Source organism: Neovison vison, chromosome 6, assembly GCF_020171115.1.
Source record: "Neovison vison isolate M4711 chromosome 6, ASM_NN_V1, whole genome shotgun sequence".
Classification (NCBI taxonomy): domain Eukaryota; kingdom Metazoa; phylum Chordata; class Mammalia; order Carnivora; family Mustelidae; genus Neogale; species Neogale vison.
The window spans coordinates 190,490,835-190,510,099 of NC_058096.1; the positions used below are offsets into that span (position 1 = coordinate 190,490,835).

A 19,265-nucleotide genomic window follows, 5' to 3' on the forward strand; every position below is an offset into this window, starting at 1 on the left:
GGTTTCTCTTGTAGCCTGCACAACCGGGAACCATCCTGGAAAGGGAGTCCTAGGAAATGGAGTTCCAGTTCAGTTACGCTGACACAATACAAAGCCACCACAACGTGCATGGATATCTACTTCCATCTCCATAATTTTATTCTTTCTGTAAAATAATGTTTTAAGTATGTCTCTTGAAAATAGCACATTGCTGGATTTTTCTTTCATCCTATCTAGACTCTATCATTTAACAATCATGTTTAATCCACTTACATTTATTGGGGTTTATGACTTTCATAACTTAAAAGAACTATCTTTTAAAAATGAAATAAAGTATCATCTGTACCAGAGATATAGGCATGATTTGCACTCCTTAAGTATTTTATATGCATGACTTGTTACTTACCACTTCTCCAGCAGAGGCAGCCAACATATGCTTCACAGGCATTAAATATGAAGACGAATCAGTGTGCAAAAACCATTTCACATATTCATAGGTGATAAAAAAAGCAGCAGCTGAAATTTAAAACAAACTTTCTTTCACAAAGTTTAAATATATATTCAAACTGTTTAGAAATGTTTCTCAAAAACAATTACAACTCGAATTATTAAATTATGAGGTAAGAGAAAATAGTTGAAACACATACTCTTCCCCACTGCCCCACTCTTGTAGAATTTACAGTGTCCATGTTATATGCCCGAACTTGGGACTTACTAAAAATGCCGAAGACATGATCCCAGCCCTGAGGGAGCCTAACACCTAAGCTTACATTCACCATTTTGTATTAATAAGTCACTTGACATTTTTTAGTAATTATCTAGAATAAGATAACAAATTTCTGTGATCCTAACTATCTTTACATACAATAAAACAAGCCACTATGCTGATTTATAGACAGGTTAAGACTGAAAACATATACTTTAACTAAAACATCTATTTGATAATGTTTTATTGCTATTTACTCAAAATAGCTATGGCCACTTTTTACCATATCATGTCACCTTTACATCAAGGAAATAGTCAACTATTTAATTACAACTGGAAATCAAAATCTCAAAAAAGCTACCCCTATCACCATGAACTAATCTTAACAGCACAAGAGGGCTTTTAAAACCAGCTATGTGCTGTTAATCAAAAGATGTTTATCACTTCCATGAAAGATAAATGAATGACAAATTCATCTTTTGAAGGACATTTGGACAAAATCACATTAAAGTCTAAAACACTCAGAAAAAGAGCTTCATAGTGAAATTAGTTTTCAACAGTTAAAGTCAACAAGCTTTTAAACTCTCCTCAGGCTGCTAACAAATAAAAACACCGGGCCAAATGAGGACTCTTGTAACTGAAGGAGTAATGACCAATGCAAACAGTTTTACATAATTAACACAGATCCCTATTCCCACAGTGGTTCTCAGTAAGGCTTTCCCTACTTCTGCACACTCACCAAATGTACACCAAATAACCGAATTCAGTTAAGCAGTAAGTTCCATCTGCTACACATTCCACCCTCTCACCCCATCCCCAGGGAACGAAGATAGTGTTACCCGTTTCTTGGTTTTCCTGGTTAATCACCTCAACCTGTTTAGACTATATTGCAAATTTGTGATAGACAAAATCTTTTAGAAATGTAAATCCCAGAGGCACCTGGGTGCATCCAACTCTTGATCTCAGCTCATCATGATCTCAAGATCAAGAGTTCAAGCCTTACTTAGGGCTCCACGCTGGGTGTGGAGCCTACTTTAAAAAAAAAAAAAAAATGAAATGTAAATCCCCAAATTCTCCAAGGTGACAACCAAGAAAACACCACTAATTAGAAATGATGTCACAAGGTTCCAAGTGAGGCTCTGGACAAGTTACAATAAAGAAAAGGAACTGGGCTGATATCTACAGTCTCTTCTAACTCTTTCTTTTTTTTTTTTTTTTCAGATTTTATTTATTTATTTGACAAAGAGAGAGACGGCAAAAGTGAGTGAACACAAGAAGGTGGAGCTGCAGGCAGAGGGAGAGAAATAGGCTCCCCATTGAGCAGAGAGCCCGATGTGGAGCTCGATCCCAGGACCCTGGGATCATGATCTAAGCTGAAGACAGACACTTAACTGACTGAGCCACCTAGATACCCCTCTTCTAGCTCTTTAAAAACAAAAACCTAGTTTCTCTACACTCCCTTCAAATAAAAGTAAAGATTCTGAATAGGGTCTGCTGTTTCCTCTTTCAATCCTCAATCCCTTCTCCCCCAACTCTTCACCCGTGCAGAATACTGCAGTCCCCCCATATCCCCAGGGTATTTTTTTCAAGAGCCCCAGTACACGACTGAAATGATGCACAGTACCAGACCCTGCATATCCTGCATTTTTCCCTATACATACATATCCGTGCTACAGTTTATCAATTAGCCACAGTAAGATATTAACGAGTTTATCAATTAGCCACAGTAAGATATTAACGAAACAGAACAATGCACTGTAATAAAAGTTAGGTGAATGTGGTCATTCTCTCTCAAATATACCTATACTGTACTCACCCTTTTTCTTGTGATGGTGGGAGATAATAAAATGCCTGCATGGTGAGATACAGTAAGATGAACGAGGTAGACATGTGACGTGGCATTAGGCTATTACTGACCTCCTGATGATGCATCAGAAGTAGGATCATCTGCTTCTGGAGCATGACTTACCATGGGTAACTGAACCACCACAAGCAAAACCACGGATAAGGGGGGACCACCATATGGTCTAAGAAAAGTCTACAGCCACTGAATGTTACACTGGTGTATTGTAGGCAGACTAGAGCCTTAACGAACAGTAAAAGAAAAAAAAGGGGGGGCACAGAGTAAACTTAACATTCACCAAAAATTTATAGAAAAAAAAAGGCCATTTCTGAACCACAGGCACTTTGATGGACTACCCAGCACCACCCATCCACTGATGTTCTATGGATGGCACAAAAACAGAGTTAAGGAGGGCAAGAAAAACATTTTCTCACACATGCAAAAGTTGAAAACCACATGTACGTGACTCTTGCCCCTATGGGCAAGAATCTATAACAGTCCTGTGAGCCTGACAGCCCCATGTACTCCACAGACTATTGCTAATACTACCATCTACCAATACGAATTCCTCTCTGCAATTTGTAAGAGAAAGAGAATTTTTAGAACGATAAAGGAAATACCATAAGAGGTTTTTGTTTGTTTGTTTGTTTTGTTTTTTTAAATCCAATGCCCAGGCCACACTTCAGATCAGGGAAATCACATCTTTGAAAGTGGGACACAGGCATTGGTACTTTCTTAACCTCTCAGGTGATGGCACTGTGGTCAAATTTAGGAACAGCTACATCTCTCCCACATAGAGAACTACATGTGACAGGGAGCAGGTGCTCCAGAATAGCTTCCCTACAGTCAACTCCTTACTATAGTAAGACAAATGAAAATTGAAGGGTAACCTCAAAGACAGTTTGCTGTTCTAAGGGCTGCTGGGAGAGGGAGAAGAAGAGAGAGACCAAAGGACCAAAACACTATTTTCTCGCTGCAATACCGATCTTTATGTGAATATTATGCTCCAGGTGAACACAGATGAACACCTAAATGTCAGGTGAACATGAAAGAATTCCTCATGAACTATCCTGAGAAAAGCTCAAGTTTAAGAATCTCCTAGAGCAGAGGTTAGTCTATAATTGACTGTGTGTGTGTGTGTGGTGTGTCACTGTTTTGTTCACTTGCTTTGCTAGTGAGTGCCACTGAAAGCCTCAGTAAACAAAATAAGTATCTGAAAAAGTACACTGAAAAGTAGATTCAAAAAAACAATTATACTGGGCGCCTGCGTGGCTCAGTGGGTTAAGCTTCTGCCTTTGACTCAGGTCATGATCTCAGGGTCATGGGATCGATCCCTGGGATCGAGCCGCACATCAGGCTCTCTGCTCAGCAAGGAGCCTGCTTCCCCCTCTCTCTCTGCCTGCTTGTGATCTCTGTCAAATAAATTTTTAAAATATAAAAAAAAAAGATTATACTGATTACAAAGTAAGAGGACCATAAATCACATAATGTGACTCCAAACCTACAACAAAACAAGACATTCAAAGGAGGGTATACAGGAGGAGGGTAGTGGGAGTTGGCAGTATCATCTAAGAACAATTTAGTTAAGACAGAAAAGGTTTAAGGCCTCTCAGGTTCATGTGCTCCCAAAGAATCTTCAAGGCAGTAGTTATTAAACTCAGCCTCACAGTGGAATCACCTAGGAAGCAACTAAACCCCCTGATACCCAGGCAAAGCCCAGACCAATTAAACTTACGGAGGTGACATGGGCATCAGTATTTTTTTAAAGCTTCCCAAGAGATTCCATGGGCGGGCAAGGGTGACAACCATGGCTCTGAGGTATGACAAGCAATATTAGAGTAACATTTTCAAGATTCTAACTGGGAATTTTAACAAGAAAAACCATTTTAGAAAAATTGCTTATATTCTATTACAAATACAGTGGAATGGGATCTCTAGCACTAGCTGATTCAAAGCAGTGGGTTAATGAATTGAAAACAAATTCAAGAGATAAACACAACACATGAGCAATTTCACACGGGGTAACATCACATAGCATTCTGAAAGTAAATCTCATTATCTTGGTTTTCTAGCAGTGAGAATATCAATATAATTTTTACCATTAGGAAAGGATCCAATAGCAGCAGAAGGAACGCCAGCATAGATTCCATGAAAACCACCAGCCTTATTAAATCCTTGTGGACTCTGAAGCCTGGTTTTAATGGTATCCAGAGGAAATAATATCAAGTCAACAGCAACACCTGCTACCCCACCAGCCTTTAAAAAAAAAAAGAAGAAGAAGAAGAAGGAAAGAAGGTTACAATCAAATAAGCTCTCTGCCATATCGGGGTAGGGATAAGAAAAAAGTAATCTTTAAACATTTTTCTCACCTATCAGTCCACAGCTTATTTGGCATAGTCAAAGGAACTTCTACCTAAATTTATGGATTTTCCATAGGGAAATAACTACTGTTGTGCTATATTCTTAAACTGTAATTTTTTAAATAAATTTTTACTTTAAAAATGTATTCTTAAATTCATTTTTAATGCCTCCGCATGGTTCAAAAGTCAACAAGCAACCTCAGAAAGGTTAAGAGTCTCTTTCCGTAGTCTAACAACTCGTAACCGCTTTCTGCTGGCTGCTTACTATATCCTTCTGAAGTTACTCTAGGCATATACAAGCAAATATGAAAACGTACTTTATTTCCCTTTTTGGAAAAAAATGTATATACAATATGCACTGTGCTGCTCCCCGCTTTTATCACTTAATTTATCTTGCTGATCTTTCCATATCAGACAAAATGTGTTTTTGCCTTTTTACCAAATGAGTAGTAACACTGAAGTCAGACCATTTGGGGAGAGACTTCCATTTTGAAATGGGTACTTGTTCTTGGAAAACTAGATCTGTATTTTAAGATTCACACATCTAAGAATTCCTGTAGTATTCACACTCCATTGTGTATATTTTAAAATTCCTTGATAATTTTTAAATTAAGTAAAAAAAAAAAAAAGTGGGGAAAAAACCAAGTTCCCAGAGCATATTAAAACGTGGCCCCTTGGGGTGCCTGGGTGGCTCAGTGGGTTGGGCCTCTGCCATGACCTCTGGGCTCAGGTCATGGTCTTAGGGTCCTGGATCCAGCCCTGCATTGGGCTTTCTGCTCAGCGGGGAGCCTGCTTCCCCCTCTCTGTCTGCTTGCTTCTCTGCCTACTTGTCTTATCTCTCTGTCAAATACATATAAAATCTTTAAAAAAAAAAAAAACCTGGCCCCAAGTAGTCATCTCCCAAAAGACATCACGTTGCTTTGAAGAAGTTGCATTTTAAAAACTACAGTAGAGCCTATATAGAATATTTTTAAACTGCTTATCACTTAGGCAAAGTGAAAAATTTCAGGAAAAAAATTTCAGAAAAATATGAACTTAAAAACAGTGTCATAAAAAGCTCAATACACAAAGTCTAAAAGGCATCATTTAAAAATGTGAATCAGAACCAGTTTGCCATGAGCAGAAAGAATTATAAAGAGAAAAAGACTCTCAATATGGCTCCTACATAATAATTTTTAAAATGAACTCATTAGCTTTTCTCATCTTTTGAATTTTGAACATGAATATATTTCCTATCCAAAAGGTAGAAATATATATATTAAAACTATATATTCAAAACTAAGGTATAGGGGCATCTGGGTGGCTCAGTGAGTTAAAGCCTCTGCCTTCGGCTCAGGTCATGATCCCAGGGTGCTGGGATCAAGCCCCGCATCGGGCTCTCTGCTCAGCAGGAAGCCTGCTTCCCCCTCTCTCTCTGCCTGCCTCTCTGGCTACTTGTGATCTCTGTCTGTCAAATAAATAAATAAAATCTTTAAAAAACAAAACAAAACAAAAAACTAAGGTATAGAAAAAGAGAAATCAGCATTATTCAAACATACAGGCAAAGTTCAAAATGATGAGTTGTTTCCATCCTTTGGTTACACAAAATGCTCGGGTGGTACAAAGCTTAGTACATAGCAAACACACTCTGCTCTACTTACCACTTACCATAAAACCATTGTAAGAGTTCACTGCAAAAATGAAATTACCCCAGTGAGAAATCCAGTAATGAACTAGGGGAGGTAAACCATTAAAAATTTTTTTAATAGAAACAGGAAAGTATATTACCATAAATATTAATGCTGTACTGTATGATCAGCCTGAGAGACATGACAGAGCCTCAAAAACCACGAAGATCTACTCTGCAAATGACCTAAAGAGATGTCATCAAAACAACTCAGAGATGTCCCAGAAGAAAACCACAAGAGGCAGTAAAAGAATGACAAGAAATTGGGATTTCTTCCTGGAAATAAAGGTGGCCTTTTCTATGTCACAAGAGTATGTTCCTAAGAAATGTAGGAAAGTAAAAAAAAAAGAGCCAACCTTTTCCAACATTGTTCTCAATTATTTTTAAAGGGTTTTGTTAAATTCAGTACATAAATAAATATTGCACCTGCCTCTTTATCTTCTCAAAACACAAGGAAAACAAAAATCCTGCTGGGAATGTCTAATAAGACTAGATTCTTTACAAACATGCTGCATTTCATTGTAATTTTCTCTTTAATCTTAGGAAAGGACTCAGAGATGCTTGCTATCTACTGCTAAATTTTAATCAATAAGTTAATTAGTCTTTTAATCTATTTGGCTTCTTTGCATGCATTGATTCTCTAACCCTTCTTTCATCAGAATTCTTACCTTCAGAGAATAAAATAACCAGATTCAATCTGTTTATCTAGTAAAACACGAATCAGAAGTTACTAATTGCTTTTGCAGATTTCAAACTTCTATAACTCAAATGTCATTTAAATTCATGAGACTGAAAACAAAAAAAGCCAGAAGAATAGGAAAAAGAAAAAAAATAACGATATATTTAGCCACATAGCAACATATTTAAGATTTAAACAAAAACTTTTAGGAGTGCTTATAATTTTATATTAATACTGTTTTGTCCATAATTATGTTCAAAATGCCCAACCCTTATAATCAGTTGGATATAAGGAACTCCATCAAATTCCTTTATTCTTTAGTCTAAGAAATTTGTTTTACTTACAACCATTTATCAAAAAGGTCATCAGGCAGGTATGCCTGAGTGGATCAGGTAAGTGTCTGGCTCTCGGTTTTGGCTCAGGTTATGATCTCATGGGTCATGGGTCAAGACTCATCACATCAGGCTCTGGGATGAACTCGGAATCTGCTTCAGATTTTTTTTTTTTTAAGATTTTATTTATTTATTTGACAGACAGAGATCACAAGTAGGCAGAGAGGCAGGCAGAGAGAGAGGGGGAAGCAGGCTCCCTGCTGAGCAGAGAGCCCGATGCGGGGCTTGATCCCAGCACCCTGGGATCATGACCTGAGCCGAAGGCAGAGGCTTTAACCCGCTGAGCCACCCAGGCGCCCCTGCTTCAGATTCTTTCTCCCTCTCTTCCCTCCTTCCCTCCCTGCTCGCATGCACATGCACACTTTCTCTCACCAAAATAAGTTTCAAGATTTGTGGTAGCTTACACTTAAAACTGTAGTTAAGAACCAGACAAAATCCAAATATACAGAACATAACCTCCATAACCAGCAAGCCTCACTACAACATAACAATTTACTGAGCCCTTGATACAAAATATGCCTCTAGCTTAAGAAATGTAAAATGCCAGCAGGCTGTAGAGAGGAAATATCTAATGAGTGCTTTGAAATTACTCTGGGAGTTGAAAAAATTCAAGATTGCATACTATAAGACCTTTATTTTTCAAAAGGAGGCTGGCACAAGAACAGGAAAATAAAAATCACTGCTGCTTGACTACAGACCCAAACATAACCACCTGTGTAATTTAACTAAGCAAAATCACAGGACACTGGCCTGAACAACAGCTAAGAACCAGTCAAACCCTTGACATGGCTTCCCTGAGGAACATCCCTCCTTGGCCTTCTCCACAAGGCAGCCGCTAGTGACCCTGCCTCAGAGACAAGTGCTGCCTCTGCTTCCTGGCATACTTGTCTTTCTTCCCCAGCAAGATTCACAATCTTTCCAGTGTTCCTGGTCCCCCTACACTAATAGCAGCACCAGCTTCATGAAATGCAAATGTCAATTTCATCTTGTCACTCCCCAGCCTGTAAATCACCCAAACTTTCCAAGAGCCCTTAGGATAAAGAACAAAATCATAGTACAGCCTACAAGGTTCTGCAGTTCAGGACCCCATCAACCGCTCATCTCCACCGCCACTGCCTTTTGCTTGGCACCTTCTTGCCACCTTGCTCTCTCTTTTCCTCCAAGTCATCTGATCTTTCTCATTTCCAGGACTGTGTACAGATGCTCCCCAATCTCCCAGTCTAGGTTTAGACCCTCTTGTATGCTTGCGCTGATCAAAATTTTAATTTCACAGTTGAGCATCTGACCATTTCTTCAATGTCTTGCCTCCCATCAGACTGTAAGATCCATACCTGTTTTGTTAATCAGTATGTTACCAGCACTAGTATATAGTAGGCACTCAATAACTACTTAAAGAATGAATCAATGACCCTAATGAAAAGCTACTATCTCTATGTTATAAGTTCCTACAAATCAACCTTAAACAGGTACACTGAATTAAAAACAAATGGCAATAACAGGACCATACAATTCACAGAAGAAAAGTATAAATAGCCAACAAAATTATGAATATATTGATTCCCCATCATTAATGATCAACAAAACTAAAACTTTTCCCCAATAAATCAGAAAAGGTTGAAAATAAGAGAAGTCATAGGCACTATTAAGGGAAACAAATTAGGGGCTCCTCAGTGGCTCAGTCATTAAGCTTCTGCCTTCGGCTCAGGTGATAATACCAGAGCCCTGGGATGGAGTCATATATCCAGCTCCCTGCTCTATGGGAAGCCTGCTTCTCCTATTCCCACTCTCCTACTCCCTCTCCTTGTGCTCCCTCTCTCACTGTCTCTCCTACTCCCTCTACTTATGTTCCCTCTTTCGCGGTCTCTCTCCCTGTCAAGTAAACAAATACATTATAAGCTCCTGAAGGACAATTTGGCAAAATGAAAATTTTAAATTATAAAGCCTTGATCCTGTGATTTTATTTGTAAACATTTCTTCCACAGCAGTAGTGCATAAATATACAAGATGGTTTACTACAGCATTACCTGTAACAGTAAAAACACTGGAAACAGGGATGCCTGGGTGGCTCAGTTGGTTCAGTGTCTGCCTTTGGCTCCGGTCATGATCTCCGGGTCCTGGAATCAAGTCCCACATCGGGCTTTGTGTTCAGTAGGGAACCTGCTTCTCCCTCTACCTCCCACTCCCCCTGCTTGTGCATTCTCTCTCTGACAAATAAATAAATAAAAGCCTTTAGAAAATGGAAATAACCTGGGGCTCCTGAGTGGCTCAGTGGGTTAAAGCCTCTGCCTTCAGCTCAGGTCATGATCCCGGGGTCCTGGAATCGAGCCACACATCGGGCTCCCTGCTCAGCGGGGAGCCTCCTTCCCCCCTCTCTCTGCCTGCCTCTCTGCCTACTTGTGATTTCTGACTGTCAAATAAATAAGTAAAATATTTTTAAAAAATGGAAATAACCTAATGGTCCACCCTTGGAAACTTATTAGATAAATTATGTTACCTCTGAGTAATGGATTGCTACACAGCCCTTAAAAGAATGAGGTCAATCTAAACACACTGGCACAGAAAATGTTATCTTTTTAAATCAATCAAATAAACTATAAAATATATGCTGTATCATCTCACCTTTCAAAGAACTGTGTACTACGTGCTGATTTGTATATATGTGTAACTAGGAGTCTGGAAGCATACACACTGAACTGCTACAAGTCATTACCTCTATGGCATGAAATTCTGGATTAATAGTATTTTTACTATCTTGTTAATTTTTGGTAATGTTCCAGTTTTGTAATGAGTATTATAAACATAGAAAAGTAAAGTTTTTCCAAATGAATACCTCTCTAAAAAAAAAAAATCCTAATTCCCTAGCTACGTGTGGTATATAGTAGGCACTTAATAAGACTTAACTAAGAACCTTGACCCATGGACCCTAAACTACCTATCCAGCTTCATTCTGTATCCTCTTACAGACCATGAGCCTCATCCAACCTGACTGTTTCCCAAACACGTCCTAGAACTTCTCATTTCTGCCCTCCTGCTTAGAGTGAAATGTCCTTCCTCTGCCCTTTGTCTCATGTCGACAGCAGACCTACTCCCCTGCCACCACACCTGCGTACATACATGCACACACATACACACCTGCCAAAATCCTGTCCACTGTTAAGGCTATGACCAAATGCCACATCGCCCAAGCTCCCAGTCAGAATTACATGCTACTTGGGATGCCTGGGTGGCTCAGTCAGTTAAGCAGCTGCCCTTAGCATGGGTCATGATCCCAGGGTCCTGGGATCAAGTCCTGCCTTGGGCTCCCTGCCCACCGGGAAGTCTACTGCTCTGTCTGCTGCTCCCCCTGCTTGTGCTCTCTCTCTCTCTGACAAATAAATAAAGTGTTTTAAAAAAGGAAAAAAGAAAAAGAATAAGGCTTTAAGAAAGCTTGCCATTTTGGGGCACCTGGGTGGCTCAGCTGGTTGGGCTACTGCCTTCAGCTCACGTTGTGATCCTGGAGTCCCAGGATCGAGTCCCGCAGCAGGCTCCCGGCTCAGCGGGGAGGCTGCTTCTCCTGCTGATCTTTCTCCTCTCATGCTCTCTCTCTCTCTCACTCTCTCTCTCTCTCAAATAAATAAATAAAATCTTTAAAAAAAAAATTACATGCTACTTCCTTGACTCCCTCATATAACTTCGTTTATATTTCACTTTCGTTACTAACCACTGTGTCTGAGCGGACACGGAGATCCTTCAGAACAGAACCCGTGTCAGTCACCTTTGTTCTCCTAAATATCTAACCCAGAACCTCCTAAGCAGCAGGGCTTCTGCACCTGTTTGCTGCTTTGAATCAAATGGAAATGTGAGATGACAAGAAAACCCTTCATAATAAGATTAAAACGGGCCATCACTCTTTAATTGTCCCTGTTGTGGTTTGCCAGAGCACTTGCGACCACTGCAAGCCAGTGCTGTCTGCTACTTACCATTCCACATTGACACTGACAGCTTGGTGGTCTACTCAGGATGACTTCTGACATTCTGTGCACCCTCACCTCCTCATGGAAAAGGCTGTGTCAGCTCACTATTTTTAGTAAGGCTTTTCTCGAGAACACAGTAATGGTTCTGGAATTTGACTTGAGTATCCTTTCCATTTCTCCAGAAATTCTTTCAGATTAACTGCTAAGAACACAGCTTTGACATCAGACAGACAGACGTGGCTTCAGCCAGTCTCAACTGAGTCTCCTTAGGAAAGCTCTTTCACCCTAAGTCTAGACTTCTTTATGTCTCAAATGGGAAAATAATGCTTACTGTTTGTAATAAAAAGCTTATATGCTTTATTACTGTTTGTAATAAAAAGCTGGAAATGTCTGTAAACACTGCAAAATGCCAGTCTTCATCATTTATCAATAAACATGAGTTATTATTTTTAATATGTTACTATAAATATCATTTAATGTTTCCTAATGCAGTATTTCTGACATGACAATATTAAAACCCATCAAAAAGGATTAATAGAGGGTGCCGGGGTGGCTCAGTCCATTGGGCGTCTGCCTCCGACTCAGGTCATGATCCTGCAGTCCTGGGATCAAGTCCCGCATCAGGCTCCCGGCTCAGCTGAGAGTCGCTCCTCCCTTTCTCTCTCCCTCTGCCTCTCCCGTGCTTGTGCTTGCTCTATCTCTCAAATAAATAAAATCTTCAAAGAAAAAAAAGGCTTAGCAGAGACTGAAGATTATATTTATATATTAAATCTCATACATATATATAGAACACATAAATTCAAGTCTTTCATTAGTAATAATGAATTGCAATGTCTCCTCCAACTCTGCTTTCTGAACAAGAATCACGCATGGACACACTCCACACAAAGTGAAATCATGCAATGCATGGCAGGAACAAGTCAGCACCAACTTTAAAATTTGAGGAATATTTATGTTCAACTTTGTGACCATTAGGTTTGAATTTATAAGTTTATTTTTTAGAAGCAGAATACAAAATTGTAACTACATGACTTAGGCTATGAAAAACCTGCAGAGGCACATGTTAAAAAGCTCAGGAAATGGTTACTTTTTAACCACTCCTTGCCACTGCATAGCTAATTTGTTTCTTTTTTTTTTTTTAAAGATTTTATTTATTTATTTGACAGAGAGAGACACAACGAGAGAGGGAACACAAGCAAGGGGAGTGGGAGAGGAAGAAGCAGGCTCCCCACTGAGCAGGCAGCCCGAAGTGGGGCTCGATCCCAGAACCCTGGGATCATGACCTGAGCCAAAGGCAGACCCTTAACGACTGAACCACCCAGGTGCCCCTCATTTTCTTTTTAATGTCTGCCTCCTATTTGAATGTAAATCCATGAAGGCCGGGACCATATCTTTGAGGCACTCTTCCCAAGTACCAGAGCAAAGGCTGACAAATATGTCTCATTGAACAGATAAAAATACCTAATTTGTAGAGGTGGGAAAACTATGGGTACAAATTTTATCTCTCCTCTATGACATTTCATTAATGTTATTCAAATGCTGGATCATAGATATTCTCAATATTAAATGTTTATTTCGACATGTAGCATTTGTTTGGGAAGTGGTAACAAAAGCACATTAACAAGTCCTTTACAGTTATCCAATACTAAAACTTTCCCAGCAGCTCCTCTTACAGAGAAAGAGAAATGAGAAAGGAAAAGTAGTCTTATTCTTCTGGTACTTGAGACACAGAAAAAAGGCTTCCATCACAGCACTGGTTCTCAGCTGGTCCTAGATGACTGGTGGGTCTCTGAGGGTGCATTGATGCTTCACTGACTGATCAAAAGTTACAATATACTTGTGTCCAGGTGACTGTCTGCTCAACATAAAAACAAGCAAAAAAAGACCTGCTCCCTCTGACTTAAATGCCATAAAGAAAAAAATCACACAAAGCAACCTAGCAAAGGTGGAAGCATAATTCCTTACAGATCTGGAGATAATGCTTCATCATCAGATACTAACTTCCCGTTATACCAGATTGAAGACTAGGAAGGAACCTTCCAGAAAAGAAAGATCTGTGGCAAAGAAGGTCGAAAACTTCCCTCAAAGTATGTCCAATACTGTGGTGCCTGGGTGGCTCAGTGGGTTAGGCCACTGCCTTCAGCTCAGGTCATGATCTCAGGGTCCTGGGATCGAGTCCCGCATCAGGCTCTCTGCTCAACAGGGAGCCTGCTTCCCTTCCTCCCTCTCTGCCTGCCTCTCTGCCTACTTGTGGTCTCTCTCTTTCAAATAAATAAATAAAATCTTTAATTAAAAAAAAAAAAAGTATGTCCAATACTTGATTCTTCTCTTTTCTTCTGGTTTTTTTTTTTTCACCCCACTTAAGAAGCCCTGGCTACATTACCTGTGCCATTCCCCTCAGGCCACATTTGGCCAATGTTTCTCAGCAGAAGGTCAGGCCCAGGGAGAGGACACTACTACATGAAGAGTATAAAAAAGCTTTTCCAGTACCACCTCACTAAGAAAACAACTTAAAAAGAATAATCAAGCAGCCAGTCCTTGCTTTACACAGTAAAAACATGCATGAACTTTAATTCCCACAAGTAACACAAGTCATCCAACATCATGGTTCAAATTGCAGTTAACACAGCTACATTTTCCAAAAACAGATAATCATAAGAGGAAACTGGCCAACAAAGATGAAAGTGGAGCAAATAAATGAAAAGTGTTAACAATGAAAGTGAAGGTCAAATCTAATATAAAGTTACAGAAGACACAGTCAGCCATGGGAATATGGACATTGCTCTCCGAGAGACTCCAGACCCATGTCAGAGGAAATTTGTGAAGGCCAACTTATCAACATAAGTGAGGAAAGTGGCTAAGACCAAAAGGATGAAGATGTCCCAGAGGAAGGGATGCCAGCAAAAGTCCTCCCATTAAAGGAACTCTTGGAGAGATTTCATAAGGTTGAAAGCACACAGGACAAAATGCTGGAAGTTGATCCAACCTTCGAAAGCAGTAGGACACTTTGCCAAAGCATCAAAAAGATGTTTGTCTGTATTTTAAGCTATCTGACTAGAAGACCAGCACTGGTCAAATTACTTTTGACACATTTTTCACAAAGAAATAGATTATTGGTTTCTGATGTTTTAAATTACAGTGTTCTCAATATTAGCTTTCCTGTTTTTTTCACTTCCCTACATATTTCCGATCAACAGTAAGAGTCTGTCATTTAACACTGACAAGAATTTTTAGAGGTCATTAAAGAATCATGTGCTCTGTCATCAGTTATTTGGACCACTCTGCATGGTTTCTGCTTGCACGTTTTGACAACCCAGACTACCAGCAAGACCGCCTGCACTTGACACTGCACGGCACCCACACTTGCCAAGATTTTTTCCCCTACAACCTAGGACAGGTTAGAAGTAACTACCACGGGATGTTTTTGGTTTCATCCAAGTAACAAGCCAGATAAATGCATGAACTACAAGGACAATGAAACAGTTAAGTACTGAAGGGGAGAGAAGAGTCAGGAAGGAAAAGAGATATAATACAGGGTGTGGTTGTTTTCAAAAATATAAAGTACTTCTTTATATTTAAAAAAACTAGAAGGCAAAAAGTAATGCTACTATCAACATTATTTTGTATTATCTTGGAAAATTGCAATAGTCCTTTTTTAGTGAACGGAATCGTCTTTTTATAGTTTTAATTAAGCATGAAGATGTACCTATGGGCGGTGTTAAATTTTTTTTCTTTTTTAAGTATTTTCCATGTTATAGCACATTCTCTTCACAAGCACTGCTGTTTATGGCCCCTGAAGAGTTGATGAAATGTATGTTTTAAGGTTCACCTAACCATTCCTGTGTTTCATGTTTAAGTGGCTTTCCAGTATCTTCACTGACTTAAATGTTATGAACATCTTTAAGTTACTAATACTTAGTTTCGAACTGCTTTCCTAAAAGTATGCACCAGTCTCTGTACTCTGAGGTCTTTTTTGGAAAGTCTACTCATGCTAAATGAACACTAATCCCGGAGGCTCTTCCCATACTTTACTCTACAACCCTTCCATCCACCTCCTGAAGCTTTAGGGAGTGTGCTCCCAGACTCTGTACTGCATGTTTGACATTATCTCATTTAATACTTGGAATCAGAATTTTAAAACCAGCAGTCATTTAGATCTACCTTTCATTCATTCATTCATTCATTCAGTAAGTAAGTAAAGCTGAGTAACCATATAATGCCAGGCACTGGTAAAAGAGTAAGCAAGCAAAACAAAACCCTCCCAGGAGCACTCAGCCTGCCTCAAAGACGCTCCAAACCTAGGGGGTAAAAAAAAAAAAAACTCCAATCCACTGCTGAAGTACTTTGTTAACAAAACTTTCTAATGGCTTCCATTTGCTTCAAATAAAATCCAAAATCCTTTCCATGGCCCACAAAGACTCACTTCAGCTCATTTTCTCTACCTCTCCAATATACCCCTGCCACACTACCCTTACCCACTAGGCCCCAACCACCACTTTAACATCCTCAATTCTTTCCACCTGAGGTTTTCCTTCATGCTGCTCAACAAAATGTCTCTCGATTTCTTATCCTTATGTCTTAATTTAATGTCACCTCCCCAGAGGCTTTCGTGGCCACTCCATCTCAGGCAGGTTCTCTAATATTATTCTAACTCTATCCCACTGCAGTTCATTTCTTTTTTAAAATAATTTTTTAAAAGATTTTGAGAGGGAGAGTGAAAACATAAGTGGGGGGAGGTGCAGAGGGAGAGGGACAAGCAGACTCCCCGCTGAGCAGAGAGCATGACAGGGGGTCCATCCCACTACGCCGAGATCATGACATGAGCCAAAGTCAGACACTTAACCAACTGAGCCAACTGAGCGGCCCTCAGCTCATTTCTTAAATAGTGTATGAGTTTGGTCTGTTCATCACCATACCTCCAACAGCTATCAGAGTGTTCGATGGGCAAAATACATGGCAGATAAACTGTGTACATAATAAAAGAAATCATTCTTTTTTTTTTTTCTTTAGCGTGAATGAAATCTAACTTCATCAAAACTTCTCCTTTTGATCCTAGTTTTAACTTGTGTAACTATAATAAAAAAAAAGTATATTTTTCGGCATTTGTACCGTACTTTAATAAATTCTAAAACTACTGTTCATTTGTTAACTCTGACACCGACCTGTTTTTAGCAACAGCTACGGCAGCTGACCTCAGAAACGTATCCAGAAGTGTTTATGGGCATGGAATCCCTCATTACACCACCTGGATTCGAATCTGAGCTAAAACACGTAGATAATGTGAAACAGATGTCACCTGTGTGACTTTGGAGGCGTCACCTAACTTCTCTGTACCTCAGTTCCTCATTTGGAAAACCAGGATAGTACTTAATTGTTTGTCAGAACTGATGTATGCAAAGAGCTTACCCCAGTTCCTGGCAGGATAATGTTAACTGTCAAAACTACAACCATTGTCTCTCTAGCGACAGAGGAAAACCTCAAAGTGGTAACATATTTCTTTAGATCTTTAAAACCTAGTTGACACAGGTCTCAACAAACCTAAATTTATAACCATCAGCCCGCAAGTGTGGCTAAGGCACTCCCCTGCACACCTTTCTGTAACACCCTGAAACTAGCCCTGATGTCAGTTATACTAACAGTCACTTTAGTATTCCAGCTCCACCCCCTGACCCAGGTGAGCACCTTTACCTAGCTTGTTCACCATGTTATCTCCAACACCTGCAACAACAAACCTTCAATAATTAAAGGAAGAAATTCCACCGAACTTCCATTATTCCATGGGAGCGTTTTTTTTTTTTTCCAAGCTGTCTTAAAAAAAAAAAAAAAAAAAAAAAAAAAAACCTGTTTTGGGGGGTGCCGGGGTGGCTCAGTGGGTTAAGCCCCTGCCTTCAGCTCAGGTCATGATCCCAAAGTCCTGGGATTGATCCCCCCATCCGGCTCTCTGCTCAGCGGGGAGCCTGCTTCCTCCTCTCTCTCTGCCTGCCTCTCTGCCTACTTGTGATCTGTCAAATAAATACATTAAATTAAAAATAAAGTAAAAAATACTGTTTTTGCCTACTCTTCCACAATGACGAATCCGTATTCACTGCTGTATCCACTATCCCTACTGGACCTGCCACGGCAGTGGCTTCAAAATATTACAGAAATTTTTGTTCCTAGAGTTTGTTTTTGATAGGAAAACATATTGATTCTTGTAGTTTTTTCTTTAAAAAAAAAAATTAAACACTACTACTTGACAAAAAAAATAGTTAAACACTACTACTTGACAAAAACGCTTGAAAGAAAATAAGCAGATTTCTTATATATTGGATGAACAGATAGGTCATTTTCCCAGAGTGAAAACAGATAAAGCTAACTGAAAACCACAGTCCTGGACAAGGAGGAGTCTGTGCGATGTAAGCGCTTTTTGTTTTGTGACATATATTCCCCAGTTCTCCAGAGTGTGGTTACAGTATGTAACTGACGCTCTTCTTTTTTTCTTTAGGTAAGCCATCCTGCGGAAGACTGTCCGGCAGCCTGCCCCGCGTCTCCTTCTGTCGTCCGGGTAGGAGTGACACAACCGTGACACAAGGCCTGGCGGTGGCCCAGAAACCCAGCGATCCCTGCCAGACGGGCCTAGTGACCAGTGACCCCAGGACGGTTCAACGCGCAAAACCGGAAGAGAGTGGTAGGGCACAGAAGCCACAACGGGCTCCACTGCGAGACTCTGGCACCCCAGCGCCCACCCTGCCGCCCAGCACTCACCACCAGCGAAGCCGTGAACCCCGGCCGGTCCATGGTCCCGCAGACACCTCTACGGCAATCAGTCCAGGCTATCAGTCGAGGTTCAGGAGGTCGCCACCCCGTTCAGTGGGCGCCGCCATCTTGAAGGCGGACCTGTAGCGCGGGCACACCCGCGGCCACGTGAGGTTGAACCACAACAACTACACGTGCAACCGGGGACGCTGGGCCCTAAAGAGCGCGGGGAGGGAGGGGAGGAGTCCGCAGAGGGATGAGGTCCAGCCAAGTCTCGCGAGTCTTCTCTGTCACCCATTCCTGCAGCTGCTTTGCGATTGGACGAGACGAAGAACTCTCGCGAGCAAACGAGCCGGGGCGGGATCCTAGAAAGAGGACCCCGGCTGAAGGCTGGGTCAGCCCAAAGGGGCGGGGCTTCGTGGAGGGCGGGGCCGGAGGGGCAGGACGTAGTTCTGGAATCCGGGCTTGTGGTTTAGAGTTTCCCTCTTGGTTTTAGGTGTGTGGGATTTGTCTGAATTTTTATAAAACAAACTCAACATCAGAAGATTATTAAATAGGGGCTCCTGGCTGGATCAGCAGGTGAAGCCTCTGCCTTCTACACAGGTCATGATCGGGGGTGCCGGGGCTCCCTGCTCAGCGGGGAGCCTGCTTCTCCCTCTCTTCTGCAGCTCCCCCTGCTTGGGCTTAATCTGTGAAATAAATAAATACGTAAAAAGAATTTTTTAATTATCAGATAAAGATATAGTAAAAGACTTTAAAAGTTTCTTTACTCCAACTAAAAATTAGCATCCTCTATTCTTACTGGCAGTTAAATTGTGCTTAATATTATTTACTTTTAAAATTATTTATTTGCTTATCTTGTTCACTGCAGTACTAATGTGCATATCTAGAAACCCTCTTTATTAAGTACTTAGTAAAAGTCTCTTGGAGTGGATCTACCTTTATATTTATT

General features: G+C 40.4%; 1 protein-coding gene across 4 annotated transcripts in view; it reads right to left on the reverse strand.

The window, feature by feature from the left end:
• SLC25A26 (solute carrier family 25 member 26) overlaps nucleotides 1-18,582 on the reverse strand; it is a 128,884-nt gene extending 110,302 nt beyond the window's left edge. The window contains exons 1-3 of one of the 4 annotated variants that reach the window (XM_044253204.1): nucleotides 18,323-18,582; nucleotides 4,628-4,784; nucleotides 386-495 (exon numbers count right to left, since the gene is read on the reverse strand). In XM_044253204.1, the coding sequence (XP_044109139.1) occupies nucleotides 386-495; nucleotides 4,628-4,784; nucleotides 18,323-18,355 (300 nt within the window). In that variant the 5' untranslated portion in view covers nucleotides 18,356-18,582. The remainder of the gene's footprint in view (nucleotides 1-385; nucleotides 496-4,627; nucleotides 4,785-18,322) is intronic. The other 3 variants (XM_044253202.1, XM_044253205.1, XM_044253206.1) reach the window with 3 other exon arrangements.
• Between the last annotated feature and the right edge of the window lie 683 nt (nucleotides 18,583-19,265).